This window comes from Papilio machaon, chromosome W (genome assembly GCF_912999745.1).
Source record: "Papilio machaon chromosome W, ilPapMach1.1, whole genome shotgun sequence".
NCBI classification, from domain to species: Eukaryota; Metazoa; Arthropoda; class Insecta; order Lepidoptera; family Papilionidae; genus Papilio; species Papilio machaon.
The window spans coordinates 8,550,935-8,576,500 of record NC_060015.1 but is presented as its reverse complement, the minus strand read 5'-3'; the positions used below and the strand labels follow the sequence as shown (position 1 = coordinate 8,576,500).

The 25,566-nt window shown below is 34.6% G+C and overlaps 1 protein-coding gene across 1 annotated transcript; it reads left to right on the top strand.

Annotated features, from left to right (window-relative positions):
- The first annotated feature begins 237 nt into the window (after positions 1–237).
- LOC123723079 lies at positions 238–2,058 on the top strand. Its single transcript, XM_045685626.1, has 2 exons — positions 238–627; positions 1,226–2,058. The coding sequence occupies exons 1-2, from the start codon at positions 312–314 to the stop codon at positions 2,056–2,058; spliced, it is 1,149 nt and encodes a 382-aa protein (XP_045541582.1). The 5' UTR covers positions 238–311.
- Positions 2,059–25,566: the final 23,508 nt, after the last annotated feature.

Here is a 25,566-nt window from a genome sequence, read left to right as displayed (position 1 = left end):
CGTCGTCCAAATACCAAACGTTGAATTTAGAATTTAATTTTTTGATTATACTCGAGCTTTGTCCTCGAGATTAGCATAGATCACATGTAGTAACACATATCGTGTCGCCATTCCGCACTGTAGTTGAGGGTAGATAATTGTTTACACGCCTATTTTAACATAAATAAAAAATAAAAATGAAGGTAATGTTGAAATTTCCCTGCTCTTTGCCTGCCCTACCGACGATCGTCATTCACATTTTAGTGCTCCGCCACTTCGCACACTTTTTTCGTTGTGCAGCACAGCGCATCTTTTCCTTAAAAGATTTCAATATGAGTAAGCGAAAACTCGAGAATAACGATTTCGACGACTTATGGAAAAAATTCAAAGAGTTTGAAAAAGAAATTGCGCAGGCACAAGCACAACGTACTAGACATCGACAACATCGCAGTGATTCAAGATTAGAAGTCCCGCCGCTGCTGCCGTCACGAAGCAGATCGCAGTCACCGGAACCCAGCTCCAGCTCCGTCGCGTCGTCCTCGTCTTCGAGCTGCTCGCAGCGCGGTCGTGAAACGCCACCGACGAGGTCGAGTTTGGCCGGCTTGCCGCCGCCCCATACACCATCGCAGGAGCCGTCAAGATACGAAGGTTGGTTTGGTTATGTACCTACCTACCTACATCGACTGATGTATCTATATGTTCGTTAAATCAATTCTGCGGGTAACCTCTGGGGTTATCACTTAATTGAAGAACATGTTACCAACCTACATATGTAGGACTTTTCACGTAAATGTTTAGTGCTGCGGGTCGTCTTTGGGATTACCACTTCACTAATTACGTGATTTTAGGTATGGTAGATGTGTTGCGGGCCGTCTCTGGGATTGCCACTCACAATAAATTAGTAATGCGGATCGCCTTTGGGGTTATCACTTTACTAATACCTACCTACTTACATACTACCGGTACTGACGTGTGCAAATAGCCACAATAAATTGGTAATGCGGATCGCCTTTGGGGTTATCACTTTACCAATGTGTACCTATGCACCTACTACCGTTTTTTGACCTGTACAGACCTGTACTGACGTGTGCAGACTGCTACACAATTAATTTAGTAATGCGGGTCGCCTCTGGGGTTATCGCTTTACTAAATATACCTACCTAATATAGGTACTTACCTGTGCAAACCTGTACACATGTGTATAGCCGGTTGGAAATAAATTCTACAGTTTACCTCGCTATTCCAGATGTGCCCTCGAACGAAGTTGAACATATCCGACAGCATAGCGTTACGGGTAACGCACCGTCGCCGCCCGCGCCGCCGGGATCGGAGCCACAGAAGCCACTTGTAGCGGAATTAGACGACGAACTGATGCAGGTATTGGGTGAAGATCCATCAAAAGCTAATACTCCAGGTAAAGACATACAGTCTGATCTTGCAGTACGCTTACAATACATAGCAACATCTGGCTTGTCTAAAGAAACAAGAAAGGAACTTCTATCTAAGTACTTGCTGCCAGGGAATTGTACCCTAATTAATGCACCTGATTTGAACGCAGAGGTAAAGGCCGCGATACCAGACACGATTTATAAAAGAGACCAAGGTATCAAAACTAGACAGAAGCAAACTGCTACAGCTACTTCTTGTTTAGCAGAGGCACTCACCATGCTCTTGTCAGCGGAAACAAGAAATATGATCCTTATAAAATTACTTATGGATGCGAGCAGGTTGTTATGTGACACCCAATACCAAGACTCAGTCACAAGACGAAACTTTATTCTATATAACCTTAAAAAAGATGTAAAAGAACAACTTCAAGCAACAAAGGTGGACAAGTACCTATTCAGTCAGGGATTAGCTGACACTCTGAAAGCGGCGAAAACCATATCTAAATCTGGCGCAGATTTGAAACAATCTATCAGCACGCAACAAACTCAGAAAAAGACAGATAAGGGCAAAAATCATTTAAACTGGCGAGCTTCTCTCCCGCATCACAGGCAGTCGACGCGCCCAGCGCCGCCACCGCCACCGCCGCCCCCGCCGACAGCTCCGCGCGTGCCACCGCGCGCTCACCGCTAACACCGTCGCTGGTACAGTAGATAGATAGATAGTTAGATTATCTAACTTTTACGAACAATGATCACTTATTACTCGTGATACGACCCTATTATCGTGGATAAAAGATTATAAAATGCCATTTTCTTGCCCAGTGGTCCAACGTAATTTTCCTAAAAGTAAACTATTTTAGGGGTGACTATGGCCTAGTCACCCCTAACTTGGGGTAGGCTCCGAGCCCCTCGGTGGGGACATATAGTGAGCTGATGATGATGAAACTATTTTCAGAGACTGAACAAAAAATGACTTTCTCTCTTATCTACAGTATTTTTGATCCCAAAACCAAATGGCAAGAATAGATTTATAATAAATCTATAAGCTTTTAAAAATACAAAAACTATGAAACCTATAAATAGAATTAAACAAAATGATTTTCGTTTTGTAATTTATAGAGATTCCTCAACTACGGGGTTGGGCGTAGCATGTGGTGAGGAACGAGCGAGTGGAACAAGGTCTCATTCAGAACGTTCATATCACATTGATCTAGAATTGCTTGCTGTATTTTTTGGGTTAAAAATCTTATTATCTCTCATTCTAACAACAGAGATGTACATCAAAGGATTACCCTGGGGAATATTATCGAAAAGTCCCTCTTGAGAAGATGTGGGCCTCCATCATCAGTCCCAATCATGTTAGCTTCGCTGGCATATAAATCTATAAATCAATAAGATACTTGTTTTAAAAAATGGTTTAACCTTTGTAATGACAATAACATTGATTTTGAAGCATCAATTCCGAATATGATATACTTCCTTACAAAACTATATGAGTTTGGTGCCCAGTATGGGACTTTAAACAGCTGTAGGTCAGCTCTCTCCCTTATTATAAGCCTACATATAGGTACTGTTAACAAGATTAAACAGTTCTTTAAAAGGAATATTTAGTTTGAGACCTCCTATGCCTTAATACAACTCAACTTAAGATACGACCAAAGTCCTCAATGTTATAGCTACCTGATATCCAAATGAATCATTAAATCTAGAAATAATATCTAAAAAGTTAGTCATACTACTTGCCTTAACCACTGCACACAGTACAGATTTTGTCAAAAATCAACATAAAAAATATAGAATTTTTGGATAATTTAGTAAACATTAAGATTCTTCCATCCTTAATCAAATCATCCCGGGCTGGTGCAACCCAAGCGGAACTGATATTACCTTGTTTTTATGACAGAATTGTGCCCTGTGTGCACATTGCGTTGTTACATAAACAAGACACAATGTTTATGTATCAATAATGATTCTTTATTTATTCGGTTAAGAAAACCACATAAATCTGTAACCTCCCAAACTTTGAGTAGAGGAATAAGGTCAACTTTAGATAGCTGTGAAATCAATATAAGTATTTTACAGCCCACAGTACCAGGCACGCTGCTACCTCTAAGGCATATAAATTAGGTGTTAACTTAGATCTCATTCGGAAGGAGCAGAAGCTCCAATACACTTGGCAAATTTTACAATAGAGTAATAAATCAGAAAAACAACTCTGATTTGTCATTTGCAACAAGAATTATTAGTGATTCGATTTAATAAATATGTAACTAGGTTTAGTTACCATCTTATAATTAATTACTGGTTAGACAGGAAACAAATCTGATAGCTGAATGCATCTCGGTAATAGTGTACTTATATTTAAGTTTATGTGATTCGTACCATTTCATTTTGTTGTTATCTTTATAGGAAGAAAATATATGTTTCTTTCAATCGAAAGTGCATTTAATTTCTCGTATACTTATATAAATTTTATGTAAGTCCATATTCCTACGTAATAGATACCTACATGGAACCTATATAACTCTCAACATCTACATGTGATCTATGCTAATCTCGAGGACAAAGCTCGAGTATAATTAATGATTAAACGAACTTACCTGTAAGTGAAGTTCTATCATAATTATACGAAGAGCTTTGTCCGAAGAGATTAGCATCCCACCCACCCTTTCCCTTACCAAAAATTTACAAATAAGTATCCTCGTGCTCAAAAGTAAAAAACAATGTTTTTATTGTTGTTACTATATTGGATGTGTATACATATAGGTAATACAATGTGTTCTACGCTCTGAACTAAATGACGATCGTCGGTAGGGCAGGCAAAGAGCAGGGAAATTTCAACATTACCTTCATTTTTATTTTTTATTTATGTTAAAATAGGCGTGTAAACAATTATCTACCCTCAACTACAGTGCGGAATGGCGACACGATATGTGTTACTACATGTGATCTATGCTAATCTCTTCGGACAAAGCTCTTCGTATAATTATGATAGAACTTCACTTACAGGTAAGTTCGTTTAATCATTAATTATCGGATTTATAGCCAAAGAAAACAAATTAATCAATTATATTAATAGTTTACGACATCAAACGATAAGTCTGTTACAATACACAATGAATAAATTCAAAATGGCTGCCACTATAAATTATCAGCTGATATATTTTGACTATTAGAACATTATGATAAACATAATTACTAAAATCTCTCGAAATATTAATAACTAGCTTTTACCCGCGACTCCATCCGCGCGGAATAAAAAATAGAAAACGGGGTAAAAATTATCCTATGTCCGTTTCCTGGTTCTAAGCTACCTGCCCACCAATTTTCAGTCAAATCGATTCAGCCGTTCTTGAGTAATCGATTTGTAACTTTCGATTCCGAAATTGAAATATTTATTTAAGAAAAAGTATTAACTCTCAAACGATTTCTCTTTTCTCTCAATCACTCTCTAAGCATTCTCTACCTACACAATAAATTTGAAACGTCCAAGTGCATGATTGCCATATTTAATTCGAAATAAAAGGAAAATCGATTTGTAACTTTCGATTCCGACATTGAAATATTTATTTCAAAAAAAGTATTAACTCTCAAACGATTTCTGTTTTCTCTCAATCACTCTATTACCATTCTCTACCTACACCATAAATTTGAATCGTCTAAGTGCATGATTGCCATATTTAATTCGGAAAAAAGGAAAATTGATTTGTTACTTTCGATTCAGAAATTGAAATATTTATTTCAGGAAAAGTATTAACTCTCAAACGATTTCTCTTTTCTCTCAATCACTCTCTAAGCATTCTCTACCTACACAATAAATTTGAAACGTCTAAGTGCATGATTGCCATAATTATTTCGGAAAAAAAGGAAAATCGATTTGTTACTTTCGATTCCGACATTGAAATATATATTTCAGAAAAAGTATTAACTCTCAAACGATTTCTCTTTTCTCTCAATCACTCTCTTACCATTCTCTACCTACACAATAAATTTGAAACGTCCAAGTGCATGATTGCCATATTTAATTCGGAAAAAAAGGAAAATCGATTTGTAACTTTCGATGCCCAGAATTAAAATATTTATTACAGAAAAAGTAAAAACTCTCAAACGATATTTCTTTTCTCTTAATGTCTCTCAAACGACTCTCTAACGATTCGCATTGAAAAAAATAAAAAAAAGTAAAGTGAGGGGGCCAACTTCACACTAGAATTTGAAATTGTTTTTACGGAGAAAGTAGGAACTCTCAAACGATATTTCTTTTCTCTCAAACCCTCTCAAACGATTTGCGTAAAAAAAAGTTAAAAAAATTAAAGTGAGGGGGCCAACTTCACGGAGGTGCCCAGCGAAGCGGGCCGGGTTGCTAGTAATAATAATAATAATAACAATAATAATAATAATAATAATATTCATTCTAGTCAGAGCAAGTTTCAAAAAAAATTTAAGCCTAAAAAGGAATATAAAATTAGATTAAAATTTAAAAAACAAAACTTTTTATTTAAATTGTTCTTATTATTAAATGTAAGTTATAAATAGTTAATATTAATCATCATCATCATCGTCGCTGTCTGTTTCTGTTCTGTTTAATTTATATTTCACACGTACACTTAAAACTTGCTGACATTTTTTTAGTTTATCACCCACGAAAAGTATTATTTTATCGTTATGTCCTTTACAAAAAACACATTTTATTTTATCACTAGCCATTGTAACCAAATTAAAAAATAAACATTAAAATCAAAACAAAAACAAACATGTGACATTAGACTGACGCCATCTTGAAAACTTGCCTGTCGCGCCCTCAGATGAAGAATTATATAGATATGGCATGCGCGTTCACCCGTAAGGGACAGATAGAGAGTACTATAGACTATACCTATATATAAGTGAAAGGATTGGGGTTACCAGTTATTTGTTTTGTCCCGAAAATGAATAATTACGATATAATTTAATATAGACCAATTTATATATTCCCAATTAAATTGTAATTAATAAACGTAATAAATATAAAAAACAATGCGTAATTTTTGTTTATGTGACTAAGATTACGTAAACAGATTTTTTTAGTAATACTTAGTCAGGTCATAAATTCTGTCACATGTTTAATATAAAATAATTGAAACAAGTTTATTCATTATGTGACCATTTATATACCAAATTGAACTTAACAAAACATAGATTCTTATGACACTAAAGTTTATTCAAAATGACATCCGTGATTTTGAATACAGGCCTTCAATCTGCTCGGCCAGTCGTCTATCACAGCACGAACGAGGTCCATGTCAATATCGGCGGCTGCCTTAATCAAGGATGTCTTGAGTGACTCCAAAAAAAGAATTTCCCGATATTTTTTTCCCGCGTACCGCTTCAACAAAGCGCGGCATCTCTTCAGTCTTAGGTCCATTAGACGAGCATTCAAATGATGTCCTATTTTTCTTCGATATGCACAAAGCCCTAAGTCTTCATAAAAAGCTACAAAAAACATACCAATATTATAGTCATATAATTTTAAATTACTCTGTATATCATTACAGTGAACACTACATGTAAAACTACTTAATATTAAACTATTTTGATTGTAATTTCTAAGAAACAAAATTTACATGGGACAAATTAAAAAGCATACTCTTTAAAATCAACGGGATAAGAAAGTATCAAATATTTAAAAACACAGCATATACCAGAATTAAAAACTCCTTTTGAAATCTGTTGAAAATAGTATAAAAAATGTGAATTGTTTCATTTATATACATTATACATACTATAATTTATTTCCCCTAAATTCAGGGTAATTTTTACAACAAGATGGTGGTATTATTTTTACGGGTAATAACCAACCAATTTGAAAAGAAGTTTAATATGGCCGCTTGTTTCCCAGATCTACAGTATATTATTTGACACAAATGACATCTGCGTTTGGGCGCATAATGTTCGAAAAATACTATTTTATTTTAGCTAATTTTACCCGTATTTTAACATATTAGTTATTACAAAGACTGTAAAAAACAACTAGTTTGTATTTTCTTCCTTATTTTGTATGAATACATGTGAATAAGTGCGTAGTTTCAGTACTTACGATTGAAAGGTTATGTTTTTCTCTTTTCGCTGACTACGGCTTTTACAACCAACAATACAGCAGTATACCATGTTTTATACACTTGATCTCACTAAAACTGTAATATCAAAATATTTTTGCACAATTACAGCCACTAAGTACTCACAATTTTCGAAAAATAGCACGAATGTCAAACTTTGTTAGGGACAACCTAGGTTGTTTGTAGGGGACAACCTTTGTTCCAAACAAACTCCAAAGCCTGGTACGCAGAAAGGGACAGAAGATAGTTATCCCTGTCTTTGTCACGTCACAGGAATTGGGTATAACTGTATCTCTCTCACTCACGGTATTATTATTACCGTGTCATAGACTTGGTCCTCAGATGAAGAATTATATAGATATGGCATGCGCGTTCACCCGTAAGGGACAGATAGAGAGTACTATAGACTATACCTATATATAAGTAAAAGGATTGGGGTTACCAGTTATTTGTTTTGTCCCGAAAATGAATAATTACGATATAATTTAATATAGACCAATTTATATATTCCCAATTAAATTGTAATTAATAAACGTAATAAATAAAAAAAACAATGCGTAATTTTTGTTTATGTGACTAAGATTAAGTAAACAGATTTTTTTAGTAATACTTAGTCAGGTCATAAATTCTGTCACATGTTTAATATAAAATAATTGAAACAAGTTTATTCATTATGTGACCATTTATATACCAAAATGAACTTAACAAAACATAGATTCTTATGACACTAAAGTTTATTCAAAATGACATCCGTGATTTTGAATACAGGCCTTCAATCTGCTCGGCCAGTCGTCTATCACAGCACGAACGAGGTCCATGTCAATATCGGCGGCTGCCTTAATCAAGGATGTCTTGAGTGACTCCAAAAAAAGAATTTCCCGATATTTTTTTCCCGCGTACCGCTTCAACAAAGCGCGGCATCTCTTCAGTCTTAGGTCCATTAGACGAGCATTCAAACGATGTCCTATTTTTCTTCGATATGCACGAAGCCCTAAGTCTTCATAAAAAGCTACAAAAAACATACCAATATTATAGTCATATAATTTTAAATTACTCTGTATATCATTACAGTGAACACTACATGTAAAACTACTTAATATTAAACTATTTTGATTGTAATTTCTAAGAAACAAAATTTACATGGGACAAATTAAAAAGCATACTCTTTAAAATCAACGGGATAAGAAAGTATCAAATATTTAAAAACACAGCATATACCAGAATTAAAAACTTTTGAAATCTGTTGAAAATAGTATAAAAAATGTGAATTGTTTCATTTATTTACATTACACATACTATAATTTATTTCCCCTAAATTCAGGGTAATTTTTACAACAAGATGGTGGTATTATTTTTACGGGTAATAACCAACCAATTTGAAAAGAAGTTTAATATGGCCGCTTGTTTCCCAGATCTACAGTATATTATTAGGTCCTTACATATGAAATTGGCGTTTTTCGTACTGGCCACTTTAATCACGAATTTCTCCTCTTTGGTAAGGAATTCCAAATTCAAATTTGTACAGCTATAGACTCATGTATTTGTGGTTCGATGACCGTCATTCATTTGTTTTTTTTCTTCTGTTTTTTTCTGTTTGCGTCACTCATTTTACAAAATGGAAAACTTAAAATATCGCATTATTTACGAGTACGAGTTCCGCCGTGGCACTAGTGCTGCGGAAACGACTCGAAGGGTGAATGATGTGTATGGCGGTCGTGTTGCAAAAGAAAACACAGTTCGTTTTTGGTTCCAACGTTTTCGTTCTGGAAATTTCGATCTGCAGAACAAGCCCCGTGGACGGCCTGAGACTCAAGTTGATAATGAAGAGTTGAAGGCTATTGTGGAAGCGGATCCATCGCAAACCACGTCCGAGTTAGCTGCAGGCTGCGATGTTAGTGATAAAACTGTTTTAATTCACTTCAAGCAAATTGGGAAGATTAAAAAGCTTGAAAGGTGGGTACCTCACGAATTGACTGAAGCAAACCGGCAAACGCGCGTCGACTGTTGCGTTACATTACTAAACCGGCACAATAATGAAGGTATTTTAAACCGAATCATTACCTGTAATGAAAAATGGGTTCTTTACGATAATCGGAAGCGCTCAGCGCAATGGTTGGATCCTGGCCAGCCAGCCAAATCCTGCCCCAAGCGAAAATTAACCCCAAAAAAGTTACTTGTAAGCGTTTGGTGGACTAGTGCCGGTATTGTTCATTACAGTTTTCTCAAATCTGGCCAGACTATTACGGCTGATGTCTATTGTCAGCAATTGCAAACCATGATGGAAAAGCTAGCGGCTAAACAACCTAGGCTGGTCAATCGCTCCACGCCACTGCTGCTTCACGACAACGCTAGACCACACACTGCGCAACAGACGGCTACCAAATTAGAAGAGCTTCAATTGGAAAGTCTAAGACATTCTCCGTACTCCCCGGACCTTGCTCCAACAGATTACCATTTTTTTCGAAATTTGGATAACTTCTTGCAAGGGAAAAAATTCAACTCCGATGGGGCAGTCCAAATCCCCTTCAAAGATTTTATTGATTCCCGTCCGACTGGTTTTTTTAGTAAAGGGATCAATGAACTACCTATGAGATGACAAAAGTGCATAGAAAATAATGGTTCATACTTTGATTAATTAAATATATTATATTAAAAAATATTCGACTTTTTGTTCCTCCCATACAAAACGCCAATTTCATATGTAAGGACCTAATATTTGACACAAATGACATCTGCGTTTGGGCGCATAATGTTCGAAAAATACTATTTTATTTTAGCTAATTTTACCCGTATTTTAACATATTAGTTATTTCAAAGACTGTAAAAAACAACTAGTTTGTATTTTCTTCCTTATTTTGTATGAATACATGTGAATAAGTGCGTAGTTTCAGTACTTACGATTGAAAGGTTATGTTTTTCTCTTTTCGCTGACTACGGCTTTTACAACCAACAATACAGCAGTATACCATGTTTTATACACTTGATCTCACTAAAACTGTAATATCAAAATATTTTTGCACAATTACAGCCACTAAGTACTCACAATTTTCGAAAAATAGCACGAATGTCAAACTTTGTTAGGGACAACCTAGGTTGTTTGTAGGGGACAACCTTTGTTCCAAACAAACCCCAAAGCCTGGTACGCAGAAAGGGACAGAAGATAGTTATCCCTGTCTTTGTCACGTCACAGGAATTGGGTATAACTGTATCTCTCTCACTCACGGTATTATTATTACCGTGTCATAGACTTGACTTGGTCGCGCCACTGTCGTTGTCTATCTCTCTCGCACCTTCAGCTGTCTCTCTCGGACTACTAGCATTATACTGCAATACTTTTCATGACTTTTTCATTTTAATTCAAGACTTGACAATCGAATTAATGTCTGGCAAATTTATTTTAAGTTTTTCTTATCATTAAATAACATAATATTAAAATTACAGACATTATAAAATACTTTGAAATTTTTATAAAAAAAAAAAAAATCGCGTATGGCACATCGTTAGCATTGTCAAAAATGTCTGGCAATAAAAAAAGTATGTCAGGTAGACTTATTTAAAAACAAAAAATTAAAAATTACGCCTTCTAAAATGTTTTTAAAATCCAGGATTATTATTAAGTTAGGGTAGAAATTTGTATGAAAGTATCGTCATTTTTACAGTTAGCAGCTTGAAACTTATTTTTGAGGTTGCTAATTCTATATAAATAAATAGGAAATTAAATTTTTGTAAAAATTTTGCCCCCAAGAGTGCTAAATAACAATAGGGGATGAAATTTTGTAAGGTAATATGTAAGGTTTTGGTGAATGTTTTCTTTAATATGTTTTGATGTTACCCTTACCAATATTTAGTCTAGAGCCTGAGGAAGGACAAAGCCTACTTTTTAACGCGAAAAAAGGGTTATAAGAGGCTGAAAGTGAGGGTGGAAATTTGTATGGAAGTATCGTCATTTTTACAGTTAGAAGCTTTAAACTTATTTTTTAGGCTGCTGATTTGATATAAATAAATATGACATTTGAAATTTGTAAAACTTTTACCCTCAAGGTTGCAATGTAACAAAACGGAATAGGGGATGAAAGTTTGTATGGGAAGATGTTTATGTGAATATTTTGTAAGTTTAATATTTTTTGGCATTTTTTATAAGTTTAAGTAAAAAAAACAACAACAACATAATTCTCGACCCGTAACCCAGAGGGGTAGGCAGAGGCCCAGGACCTACATTTGGCGCGGTCCGGGCACACCTCTTTGTATGTTCTTCTACATACATCAAAGCATAGCACGTTGGTTAAATAAAATAATTAGCTCAAAAAAAATGCTACCCAAAATAGTATTTCACGCGGACGAAGTCGCGGGCACAGCTAGTGCCTTAATAAATTAAAAACGAATACAAACTGTTTTTACTAAAAAAAAAAAAAATTGTAAATATGTTTTTTTCATATTATTTACACTTCTGTTTCCGCATCCGCTTCCGTTTCCGTTTCTGCTAAAAAAAAATTTTGACATCTGTTTCCGTTTCTGGTTCCGCTAAGACACTTCCGTTGCATCACTACTAAAGATATATTGTGGTTGCAGCAGCTATTGTCTGATTTAGGTGAAAGTTATGATTATGTTACATTAAATGTAGATAATCAGTGTGCAATCAGATTATGTAATTAACAATCCTGTTTATCATAAGCGAACAAAACACATAGACATTAGATATAACTTTATAAGGGAAAAAGTGGAGTTAGGTTTGGTTAAAATGAACTATGTACCAAGCAAGTGTAATTTGGCAGACATATTGACTAAACCATTACCCACACAATCTTTTGTATACCTGAGAGATCAAATCTTATATGAGGATTGTAATAGTTTTGTTTATTAGTTTGTGGAAAGTTAAATTTTAGTGGGAGTGTTAGATGTGAATAATAAAAATTTAACTTATTCCACAGTCTATGGTATTCAATATAGCAACATTGTGTTCTGTAACTATACTAGTACTAGGCTGTTTTCGTTTTCCCGTCTAATAAAGTTATTTAAATAAAGTCTGCTTGTTTTATGTGCTCACTATAAGAAATCCAATAGCGCGATAAGGAACTTCGTTCCAATAAAATCATTATCGTTTGATAATGGTTGAAATTATTAAAACAGCTGGTAAAATTATAATAGCCTGCTGCGTTTTACATAATTTACGTATAAAGGAAGGGATTGATGTTCCCGAGTTGACAGACATTGAACTTCAAAAAGGAAATGACTAGGCAGCGGGCAGACAGGATAGACAGGGCTCCACCAGTAGCTTCTTTAGCTCAAGCACTACAGGCAGGTCAGAGGGCAAGGGCCGTAATAATGCAAATGTTGGAGAGGAATAGGTGAAATAGTGTATAAAATATAATATAAAAAATAGCTCAAAAAATATTTATTACATTCATTACCATAACTTCTTTTCTCATTACTGATTTAATAATACTTTCCTTAAATTTATTTTAATTTTAATATCTTAACTAATTTACTTTTATTATTTTATATTAATTTAAATTTAAATGAAAATTTTTGATCCTACAAACAAATTATTTTATATTAGGTCCTTACATATGAAATTGGCGTTTTGTATGGGAGGAACAAAAAGTCGAATATTTTTTCATATAATATATTTAATTAATCAAAGTATAAACCATTATTTTCTATGCACTTTTGCCATCTCATAGGTAGTTCATTGATCCCTTTACTAAAAAAAACAGTCGGACGGGAATCAATAAAATCTTTGAAGGCGATTTGGACTGCCCCATCGGAGTTGAATTTTTTCCCTTGCAAGAAGTTATCCAAATTTCGAAAAAAATGGTAATCTGTTGGAGCAAGGTCCGGGGAGTACGGAGGATGTCTTAGACTTTCCAATTGAAGCTCTTCTAATTTAGTAGCCGTCTGTTGCGCAGTGTGTGGTCTAGCGTTGTCGTGAAGCAGCAGTGGCGTGGAGCGATTGACCAGCCTAGATTGTTTAGCCGCTAGCTTTTCCATCATGGTTTGCAATTGCTGACAATAGACATCAGCCGTAATAGTCTGGCCAGATTTGAGAAAACTGTAATGAACAATACCGGCACTAGTCCACCAAACGCTTACAAGTAACTTTTTTGGGGTTAATTTTCGCTTGGGGCAGGATTTGGCTGGCTGGCCAGGATCCAACCATTGCGCTGAGCGCTTCCGATTATCGTAAAGAACCCATTTTTCATCACAGGTAATGATTCGGTTTGAAATACCTTCATTATTGTGCCGGTTTAGTAATGTAACGCAACAGTCGACGCGCGTTTGCCGGTTTGCTCCAGTCAATTCGTGAGGTACCCACCTTTCAAGCTTTTTAATCTTCCCAATTTGCTTCAAGTGAATTAAAACAGTTTTATCACTAACATCGCAGCCTGCAGCTAACTCGGACGTGGTTTGCGATGGATCCGCTTCCACAGTAGCCTTCAACTCTTCATTATCAACTTGAGTCTCAGGCCGTCCACGGGGCTTGTTCTGCAGATCGAAATTTCCAGAACGAAAACGTTGGAACCAAAAACGAACTGTGTTTTCTTTTGCAACACGACCGCCATACACATCATTCACCCTTCGAGTCGTTTCCGCAGCACTAGTGCCACGGCGGAACTCGTACTCGTAAATAATGCGATATTTTAAGTTTTCCATTTTGTAAAATGAGTGACGCAAACAGAAAAAAACAGAAGAAAAAAAAACAAATGAATGACGGTCATCGAACCACAAATACATGAGTCTATAGCTGTACAAATTTGAATTTTGAATTCCTTACCAAAGAGGAGAAATTCGTGATTAAAGTGGCCAATACGAAAAACGCCAATTTCATATGTAAGGACCTAATATATAAATCTGAATATCTGTAATATCCTGAATGGCTGGACTGATTTTACTTGGACGGAAACTAACTACTTTTATTTTAATTCTGCGCTGACGAAGTCGCGGGCAACAGCTAGTGTGTAATATAAATCAACATTAACATTGTTAATATGATTACAGATCGAAGAAGAAGAAGAGCTAAATCGCTTTTGATTAAGTTTCAATAGCGATAGAAGTATCATTAGAAATAATGACACAAAAATAGCAAATCGGAGATACTATAAAATCTTACTACTTACTTTTACAGTTCTTAAACATTTTTACTCCGACACAGTCACACACATCAATTACTAATACTTACATACTTGTAATAACACCATCTCTTTTCATTATAACACATATATAGTTAACAAAATTAATTTGATTTTTATTTAGAACTAGCTTTTACCCGCGACTCCGTCCGCGCGGAATAAAAAATAGAAAACGGGGTAATTACCCTATGTCCGTTTCCTGGTTCTAAGCTACCTGCCCATAAATTTTCAGTCAAATCGATTTAGCCTTTCTTGAGTTATAAATAGTGTAACTAACACGACTTTCTTTTATATATGAAGGGGCAGGAGGGCCTTCATCAGAAATCATATTTTGCGAGTATAAAAGCGGGCATGTCGGCAGGTGGGCGTGAACAGATCACGAGTCCTTGTTGCAATCGCAGTTGTTTAATAAGGGTTAGGTAACCAAAAATACACAGTGGAATGAACACTGCAGTGTCTAACCAATGCGACACCAACTTAATTAAGCGCTAGATTTTAATTGTTAATTAGATGCTAAGCGATTCGTCGCAAGCGTGGTGCGCGGGCGCCGTCTCGAACAACACTGTGTAAAGATGGCCGCCCTCACAACCATCGACAGTGACGCTTCGCTTGGCTGACTTTTGACAGCTAAAAGTCAACCAGACATTTGACTTTGGCGGATACGCCGTCACGGCCGGACTGACATTCGACCGTCCTCGGGCGATTCTCTGAAACAATGAACTGCAGTTGTACCTATTCCGTTCGGCATCCTGACGGACTACTCATTACAATCATCACAATGCGCTATGATACTTAAGACTGAAGGCGAGCGTCTCGCAACAATTAAGTCGGATGACACCGCCTTGTCACTTAACAGCATGTAGGTTAACTGTTCACAATCGGTACTATTGGACAGGTCAATCCTTTGGTGGATGTGACCCGGACGACAACATTCGTCTAACCACAATCTGCAGGGCATCCTGAACAAGTCGACCAACTTAAAGGGCTCTAACTCGGACGACAATAATCGTCTTACCACAATCTGCAAGGCATCCAGAACAAGTCGACCAACTTAAAGGGCTCTAACTCGGACGACAATAATCGTCTTACCACAATCTGCAAGGCATCCAGAACAAGTCGACCAACTTAAAGGGCTCTAACTCGGACGACAATAATCGTCTTACCACAATGTGCAAGGCATCCAGAACAAGTCATCCAACATAAATGGCTCTGACCCGGACGACAATATTCGTCTTACCACAATCTGCAAGGCATCCAGGACAAGTCATCCAACATAAATGGCTCTGACTCGGACGACAATATTCGTCTCATAAAACAAAAGCACAGAGACAAGTCAATCTGACACTGACTCGGACAACATTTTTTTTGTCTGACTATTTAGCAATTTTTCTGCATCCGATTTTGGTGTTTCTTGTTCGATTCTAGCCCCATTCGATCATAACTCTAAATCAGAATGCTTCCATCACTGAATCGAGGTACCTACGTACCCCGTGAATGGGCTCCACCACCCCTTACAGCCATCCCTATCCACACGGTCTGAATTTCTCTGATAAATATCAACAAACAACTCACCGCAGTGATACATACACAGTAATATCGCATATAAACTGTACTTCTGATATTAATGGCAATTGTTTAATCGCTTACCAACTGTTTCTCTGAATCATCGCTTACCAACTGTATCTCTGAATTAAAACTGAATCGCGATCTCCGTCTGCCTTGTTTTATAGTATTCAGCCAAAGTTAGTAAAACATTACCCTCCATAATGAAAATATTCTAATGTTGACAGGAGAAAAATGTTGCTAGTTCAAATACTTAGTTTCTTACCGAACTAATTCGCGTGCGTTCGCGATACTGCCGCCCCTAGGCAAGGGACAACATCATGAATTAATGTTAAAGTGTAATGAAACAATGTTTAAAATCACAGGAGTTTCTTACTGACTTTCTAATTGGACTGCTAATTTTGTTTATCAAGAACCAATTCTACTAAAATGTTTACACAACAGCTCAACTACATGGCTGTTGTGAAATTAATTCTACTAAAAATGTCCATACAACAGCACACCATGTCTTGAATTATCCAACACTTGTCAAGATTTGACCTTTCAACTTTGAATTCTTGTCTAACATTTTTGAACATACAAATATTCAACATTATTGTTCTGACATCTTAATGGATTTATTAGATTTTACATTTGTGTTAAATCGACTGGCCTGGTAAACATGCTTTTTCAATATCAACTAAAATTATCAAATGATAAAGAAACAGAAACATTAGGTTAAAGGTAAACATATTTCTTGGAAGCATCTTGTTAGTCATAATAATTGCAAGATTATCCCTGCAACCCTTTTATCAAGCCACCAATATTATGGGTATTGGCAACAAGTGTAACAACATAAATAATTATGTAAATCTTGATATTTATTCACCAGTGCAAGATGTGCAACTGCACATTAAATGTAATGTAGTTTATTCTACATATAACCACACAGTTGCCTTAACAACAGATTGATATAAAGCAGTACAAATTACCAAAGAATGTAATTTTGTCTGATGATAATTTCAATGTACCTGATGAGCTTTCATTACTTTTAGGAGCTGATGTATATTTTAACATACTTTAGAATGGTAATATTAATTGTATAATGGTCCTGTCTTACAAAATACACTCTTTGGATATGTTGTAGTTGTGGGAGACACTGTCTCTAATAACTCATCAAGTAAAAATGAAAGTTTAGTTTCAAATTTTCCTATTTGTAATACTGAAAAACTTGAACACATTATGCAGCAGTTTTGGTTCAGTGAGAAAGTGCCAGAGGTATCAATGGGTAATCTGGATTAAATACCAGCAAAAGATATTTCTTTTAAACACAAACTAAATCATCATCATTAGGTGACTATACTCATTACACATGTACATTAAACTGTGACCTGTATCTTTACAAATTGGTTAAAGATATTCATTTGTACTTTAAGGCTATGATTTCCTAATAAGTAGTTATAGGTATAAAATGGATTGAGCTCACCATGTTTCCTATGTTATAGTCATCGTCTGATAGTCATCAACATGCTTTCTGTTTTCCTGCTTATTAAGGAGACTTACATGACAGGAGCGTCGTTTCAAGTTCAGTTGCTATTTACTCACAATTCTTCAACCAAAAGTATTTCCATGGAGTCGCTCAACATCTTTAAACATGTTTCTCTCTCTCTCTCTCTCTCTCTCTCTCTCTCTCTCTCTCATGTTTAGGGGTAACTAAAACCTGTACAAAAGGTCCTATCCCACTTCTGATGAAGGGGCAGGAGGGCCTTCATCAGAAATCATATTTTGCGAGTATAAAAGCGGGCATGTCGGCAGGTGGGCGTGAACAGATCACGAGTCCTTGTTGCAATCGCAGTTGTTTAATAAGGGTTAGGTAACCAAAAATACACAGTGGAATGAACACTGCAGTGTCTAACCAATGCGACACCAACTTAATTAAGCGCTAGATTTTAATTGTTAATTAGATGCTAAGCGATTCGTCGCAAGCGTGGTGCGCGGGCGCCGTCTCGAACAACACTGTGTAAAGATGGCCGCCCTCACAACCATCGACAGTGACGCTTCGCTTGGCTGACTTTTGACAGCTAAAAGTCAACCAGACATTTGACTTTGGCGGATACGCCGTCATATATATAGATTAATGGATGAGTCTACCCAGCAATATATATCACCGAAGTCGTAACATAAACAGTATTTTTATGAACATGAATACTCTAGGATCATTACCAACACTAATTCTAATTTACATAGACCGTACTTGTTTGCTAGACATAAATTTTTTCGGGAGTGTTAATGAGCACAGGTTTTATGTTGCTGGGAGTGGCATGACTTTGGCAATGAGCCATGTCAATGTACCAATTTGCTTATTCAACAAATCCATCAACTATTGATCGAATTAAACAAATTACAAATTAGTTTGAATCACCTTTCGAAGTAATTTAATTAACCGCTTCTAGTGTACCAAAACACAGATCGTGAGACATGTTGAAAAGACAGTCACCGTCAATCAAATATTATCAAATATATGTCTATGTTTCTGTACAAATAACCGTGTATTCCAGCACTGAATGTCCGCGGTTACATACAATAATGGAAACAATAGGAAAAATGTGTTCAGTAGATATTATTGTTGAGTTATTGAGCTATTATTTTATTTACGCAAAAAGTTTATATTTCAGTTGTTACATATTATAGTACAGGAGACGTGGAAGAACTATCTTGCCTATTAAAAACTATTAATGGTTATTTTTAATTGAATCAATTTTTTTCTCCATCATATGCACTGTTTTTATAACCGAATGAATTTCATCTCGACAGCCAAACTATCTTAGTCATGTTTGTTAACAATAATATGTCTTATCTGGTTTATTAACGGGTGAAGGTCATTCTTCCATGTCTCAGACCATTAGACATTTTTCAATAAAGATCATTTTATAATAATTCTTCTTATATCTTAGAACCATATTTAATCTGTTTAAAAGACAATACGGTATTAAAAAATGACATTCATTAAGATCAAAATTATAAATATAGTATTTAAATTATAAGTAATAGTTATATCAATTATTTCTTACAATTTTATGCTTCATGGATTTGATTTTTGAATAAAGAATTTAATTAACAGTAGTTTTTAGGTTAGTTTAAGAAGTAATGTAATATATTTCGGCTAATTAACAAAAATGCAGTCTTTGTCAGCAAGCTATTGCTGGGTCTACAAATGGCAATACTTTATCATTGTGGTACTGTTTTATCGAATAACATTACGAGACAGGACACGTCATCATACCTTAATACGATACGAGGTTTATTGGTAATAATGGTTTTATCATAGTGCAGTAATATTGTACGTATATGTCTCTCATATCTGTTTTGATTTTCGTAAATTAATGTATTAAATTAGTAAGTGTTGAGAATCAATGTCCACTTATCCACAACATATAAATAAATATTTAAAAGTAAAATAAGTTTTTCTATGTCTGTTCTCGATGATTTGTTCCGGTTGTCAAAATGTGTGTGATATGATGTGTACCTCTCTGTTAAAAAGAAATAATAAAAAATAAGAAGAAAAGTCATGGTTTGATTTAATGCATACGAAATTAATTAATAGTAAGGCTTTAGAACTTTATTTTAATACTAAATTCTAATACCATCCGCGTGGAATTATAAAAAAACACAACCGTATTCTTTCAGGCCGTTTTTATGGAGATTTATGCCAAATTCCATGCAGCCATTCTGGAGATACATTACATACAACATCTATGCATCCATTCATTCAAATATTCGTATTTATATCACTATTAAGATTAGTACGATGGCCATTTCTTATACCTTTTCGATTTTAATATGGGGAGTATTTTTACTGCATGTAAAATCTGACCTTTAAAGTCTGTCGTTTTAAAGATCGTCATCACGACTGAATTTTATCGTAGTCGTATAGTTTAAGAGATGTCACAGCAACTCCTTGGCTATATGTCTTTTAATATTTCCCAAAGGGATGTAAAAAGAGTTAAAAATTTTCTATCTTTCGTCTTATACGTGCAATGAACATCTGTTCATGAATGACACAAACAGTAAAAATTATACTAGAGTAGGGAGAGATTTTAGATTTACTTTAGAAGCGGTAATAGAAGGTGCGCTGCTATATTAATGCATACGATGAATTAGACTCTTATTGTCATTGTCTTTTTCGCTTAGTGTACTTTTAGTATGAGAAACTGTTTCTATGCCACTTAGTATATTTGATTTTATACAACTACCATATCATCTTGTTCAGACCACTCTAACGATACTAGTTCGATGAGAAGAGCTTGGAAGTTTTTCCTTGATAAAAACTACAATAACAATAATTGCGTAAAACAGTCACGTGCACGGAGTGACGTCAAAATACAGTAGCCAACACTCACTGGATGCATGTTTATTACTACCCTGAGTTTCTACCTCCGACATACTCACAGGTACTATCTCAGTATTAGCAACGAAAATAAAAGAGATTTCAACATGTTTTTTATAATGTTTCGGCAGTGTAAACTAAAGCCAGTGAGGTATCATCAAGTCGTAAGTATTCGGTTTATGTAACCTCAACTCGACTCTCTCTATCAAGTTAGTGTCTTGTACTCAACCAAGTTATGTGGTCCTGGTACCAAGTACCCAACAAAGTGGACTGTTTTTTTAATCGCCTTCTAAAAAGGAGGAGGTTCGAATTCGTCTGTATGTTTAGAGAATATCTGTAATCAACCTGATGTTGTTAGTCTGATCGGGTACTATTTTAGCTTCAGCATATTCGTTCTTCTTGAAAATGTCTACATCATGATCTAATAGAAGTAAATAAATTGCAGTTCTTCTGAACTTTTGCTTGAATGAATATTCAAATCTTTTCATCCACTTAGTGCAAGCGTTTGAGGTTCTAAGTTCTATTAAAAGGTAAAAAGTGCTGAAGGCTGTTCGCCGCTGATTAAGATTATGGACGTCAACGTAGAAAAGAGTATAGTTTATCCGTAAATTATCGCCAAAATTATTTCCGGTGTACGTAGATACCTACTTTATAATTTGTTATGTATGGTCTCATTTCGAAAACCTATGGGTAAATATAATTCAATAAACATGATTTATGGTATTGTTTTATATTACTTTGCGATACAAGTTGACACAAGATTAAGCTAAAATTTAATTTAAACCCAGGACATACAGACAGACTCGGACAGAGATTTTTTATAAGTTTTTTTATATGTTTTATATAACGCTCTAACATTACATTTCATTATTTTTGATCCTCACATATACATTGTACATATGTATTTATTAATGTAAAAATTTTAAATATTTTACTATTTTCGTATAACTTTTACTACCCATAAGAAAAAAAATTGATAAAAATTAATGAATTAACCTTTTAATAACTGATATTAAAAATAAATTTGTGACGAGAACCATGAAATTGAGAATCTTCTTAGGAACAGAGATGGGTGACTAATTAAATTGAAATTTTGAAGCAATTATTGTTCCGTAAAATCGGTACAATTTTAATAGCTGTTTAATGTTCCCTTTCTTAATAAATATGATGTTTTACATAAAATTCATTTAATTTTTAAATTTAAATCATATAACAATAAGTTCTATTTCCTAATTACTACTTATTCAGAAAAATATAAAGTATATTTTTCTAAAATAATAATCTAAAATAGTAATTTTTCTAAAAATATAAAGTATATTTTTCTGAAATTTCTGAATGTATGTCTATAATTTTCAGGATTATTAAAAAAAAACTATGTTCTACATAATATTTTTACATACCAGCTGTCACGGTCGCGACCACAAATAAACGCACAAAAACACTTTAAAACATCTCAATCTCGATTAATTTACAATTAAATTTCACTTATACGGAAAATTTGACGCGATTTAAAATTACGAAAATCTTTAAAAATTGAAAAATATCGTAATACGCGCACGCAAGGTACCGACGTCCGGCGCACTCAACCGTGCGAACTTAAGTGAAGATACGCGCTATCAATCAAAAGCTCTCCACGCTTTCAACGAAGTATTTAAATTTTGTTTTTCTTGTGTAAAAAATATTTTTGCTGATTTATCTGGAAGTAAATCTGTATACGAGCGACTTAACTGTGTTTATCTTACCTTATGTACCAGTAATTAGCATTATATACTTGTTGCCAATATTGGTCTTTAAAATGTATTTATGGATATATGAAGATATAGGTAGGTAATAGACGTCTGTATTCTGTGAGGTTTTCAGACAAATTAGCTAATTTTTAATTGGCTCAGTAGTATTAAGTAGTTTTTAAGCAATATAAGTACTGTGGGCCGTACAAAGCCAGTCATATATGTAGCTATAATTGTCCGCTACTAAAGTCTTTATTTACTTTGTATGGATTAAGTTATGTATATTTTTTTCGATGAGCATGAGAGAGGTGACTATGTTTATGAACATGTGTTCCAAACAGTAGAAAAATACGATAAAGTGTTATATTTAACACAAAGGAGATTTAGAATGTAAATCTAAGATTACTGTTATTTTTCAAAAGATGTTAGTACAAGCACGCCCTTTGACGTTTGTCTGTTTGGACTAAATAGAAGACTGGAATAGGATAAGTACCTGTTGCCTAGCAACGTCTGGACAGTACGACTCTCACAGCGCGGTGTGCCTTCATTGGATTTATCTTGACGCTCTTGTAAAAGCAATATCATCGTTACATTTTAACTGTTAATAAACACGCACTTATGCCCTTTACTGTAGTCAAAGATTATGTATTTTATTTTGGCACGGTGCTAAAATACAATCTAATTTAGCTATTACACTTACACATAAAATGTAATACATTATTTAAAAAAAATTTCTTAATAATTTTAAGATCATTAAATCAAATCGTTTAATAAATTTATTAGTGTATAGTAACATAGAAATTTATAATGGAATTTCGATAAATATTTATATAAATGTTTACCAGAACTCTTGTTGTGGTTAAAATGTTGAGTAATAAAAATGTTTGTTATTTTGATGTTTGAGAAAGTCAAGGTTCATTTCATAAATTAATTTTACGCGTGAATGAAGTAACGTATGTAAAATTTTGTTGTAGAAATTTTATCGAAACACATTTTCCGTTTGCATTTACTCTAAACCAATGTCGCTGGTGTTTGTGAGTAATACTTAAACAGTTTAATGTCATGTCGTGTCTGAATTATTTAGATGTATGGATGGATGTTTGAAGGTATCTCTGGAAGGCCTCAACGGATCTTGATGAAAGATATAAAACATATAAAGATTAGTCACAGATGTAAAACAAAGTCTGGAAGAACAAATAGGCTACTTTATAATTTTGTTTTTAAATCCTCTTGGACGGAGTCGCGGGCGACAGCTAGTAATATTATAAATGCAACTATTATTATATTACTAGCTGTCGCCCGCGACTCCGTCTGCGCGCAGTTAAAAAAAAATGAAAAATAGATGTTGGCCGATTCTCAGACCTACTGAATATGCTCACAAAATGTCATGAGAATCGATCAAGCCGTTTCGGAGGAGTACGGTGACGAAAACTGTGACACGAGAATTTTATATATTAGATATATACTTATATTATATGGATGGATGAATGTTTGTTTGTTTGAAGGTATCTCCGGAACTCGGGATCTCGATGAAATTTGGCATAGAGGTTGAGCATAGTTTGGAAGAACACATAGGCTACTAATTAAGTTTTTTTTTAAATTCCGCGCGGACGAAATCGCGGGCGACAGCTAATTAATAATAAATTGAAATCCTTTCAGAATGTAATAACGAGTGCACTGGTCTTGCAATATGTGCAAGCCATGAGTATTTCAAGTAGAAATGACCAGAAAAGTGTCAAGTCCAGTGCGTATGATAACTTAGAAGAAGGAATAAAATTTTTAATCAGATCCAAACACGACGGCCGAAGATGCGATTCGGATGAGAAAATGAAAAAACAATATCTTATAGAGAGTTTAAGAATGCATATACCGAAAAAGAAAATTAAATTATTTCTACGTGATAAAAAGTCGGAAACGACAGAAGCTCCAGTTACACCGCGTAATAAAAATTTCCTAGCGGAATTAGTGGAAGCAGAGCTTAAGTATGCATTAGAAAATAAATCATCTGCGCTCTATGATCGACCGGTGGTCGAACAAATGGGTAGGAATGACTTCCTAGTCATCAACCCTGGGGACATGGATCCATTCGTTACGGTAATACCTAACGATATATATTATAATCATGAGAAGACATGCGTCAACTGGTTAGAAGACTGTAGCTACCAGGGCATGCGGGCGAGACTTTGGCAGAAACTCAAATCCCATGACATTTAAATTGAGTAAAGTGTTAACATAAAATAAACAACGGTTTCTTTAATTGCCTCTGTAAATAACTTGTTCAAATCCGCGGCTACGCTCACTTGACAGTGACTACAATTTGTCAATACAATGTTTCAACTTAATACATTATGTAGTGAAGAGAACAGAAATCTCAATTACATTATCTTAATATATATATATATATATATATAAATCTTGTGTCACAATGTTTGTCCTCAATGGACTCCTAAACCACTTAACTTTTATAATAAAATTCAGTTCGATCCAACTTGAGAGATGGATAGTTTAAATCTCAAATTATAGTCGCAATTTTAATTTATTGCTAATTATTTGTCTGTTATTATTTGACAGTCACAATTATCTGTTAACTTAATAGATGGCGCTGCTATGGTAAATCTACGAACGTGTCATATAAGCTTATTAAACCGCGCGGACGGAGTCGCGGGCGACAGCTAGTTTAGATATATATTAATCGATATAAAAATATTGGATTATGAGAAAAACACAAATTATATTTATAGATAGTTTTATTGATTTATAATTAGTTGTTCACTTAGTAGCGATACACAATAGAATTCCTTATTAAGTAGGCAGGTTCGATACAATATCAAGTTCAATCGAAATCGTACTTAAAGTCATCACGATAAAATAGTATGCAACATCTGAGTAACCAGCTAACAGTAACTGACACATTTAATGCATTTAATAACTAAATATTACTTAGAAAGTTAAATCCGCATCAACGACTCAATTACAAGCAGTTATAAAGAAAGTAAATGCCACCGCTCTATTCAAATAAAATAAACAAAACTATTTATTTCATTTAATATTTCATTCTAAAATATACCTAAGTACTTTAAAGTAGCACATTCGTTGCCTAAGAATTTGTAGGAAATACGAACTACGTAATTACATAACTAAATCATAAAGGAAAAGCAACGGCAGCAAATAAACGGCAGTGACAGTAATGATGGGATTTTACAAAAACTAATTTAACTGCATTTGGCACATGGTAATTAAAATAAGGAGTTCGTGGAAAAAAAAAAAGATATTCTAATTTTTAGAGAGAACTTTTAGAAAGTACACACTCTCAAAGTGTATTTG

Bases quoted from the DNA above. Each gene is read 5' to 3' on its own strand.
- LOC123723079 (XM_045685626.1), top strand. From the start codon at position 312: ATGAGTAAGCGAAAACTCGAGAATAACGATTTCGACGACTTATGGAAA. The intron at 628-1,225 runs GTTGGTTTGGTT...TCGCTATTCCAG, and splicing joins GGAGCCGTCAAGATACGAAG to ATGTGCCCTCGAACGAAGTT.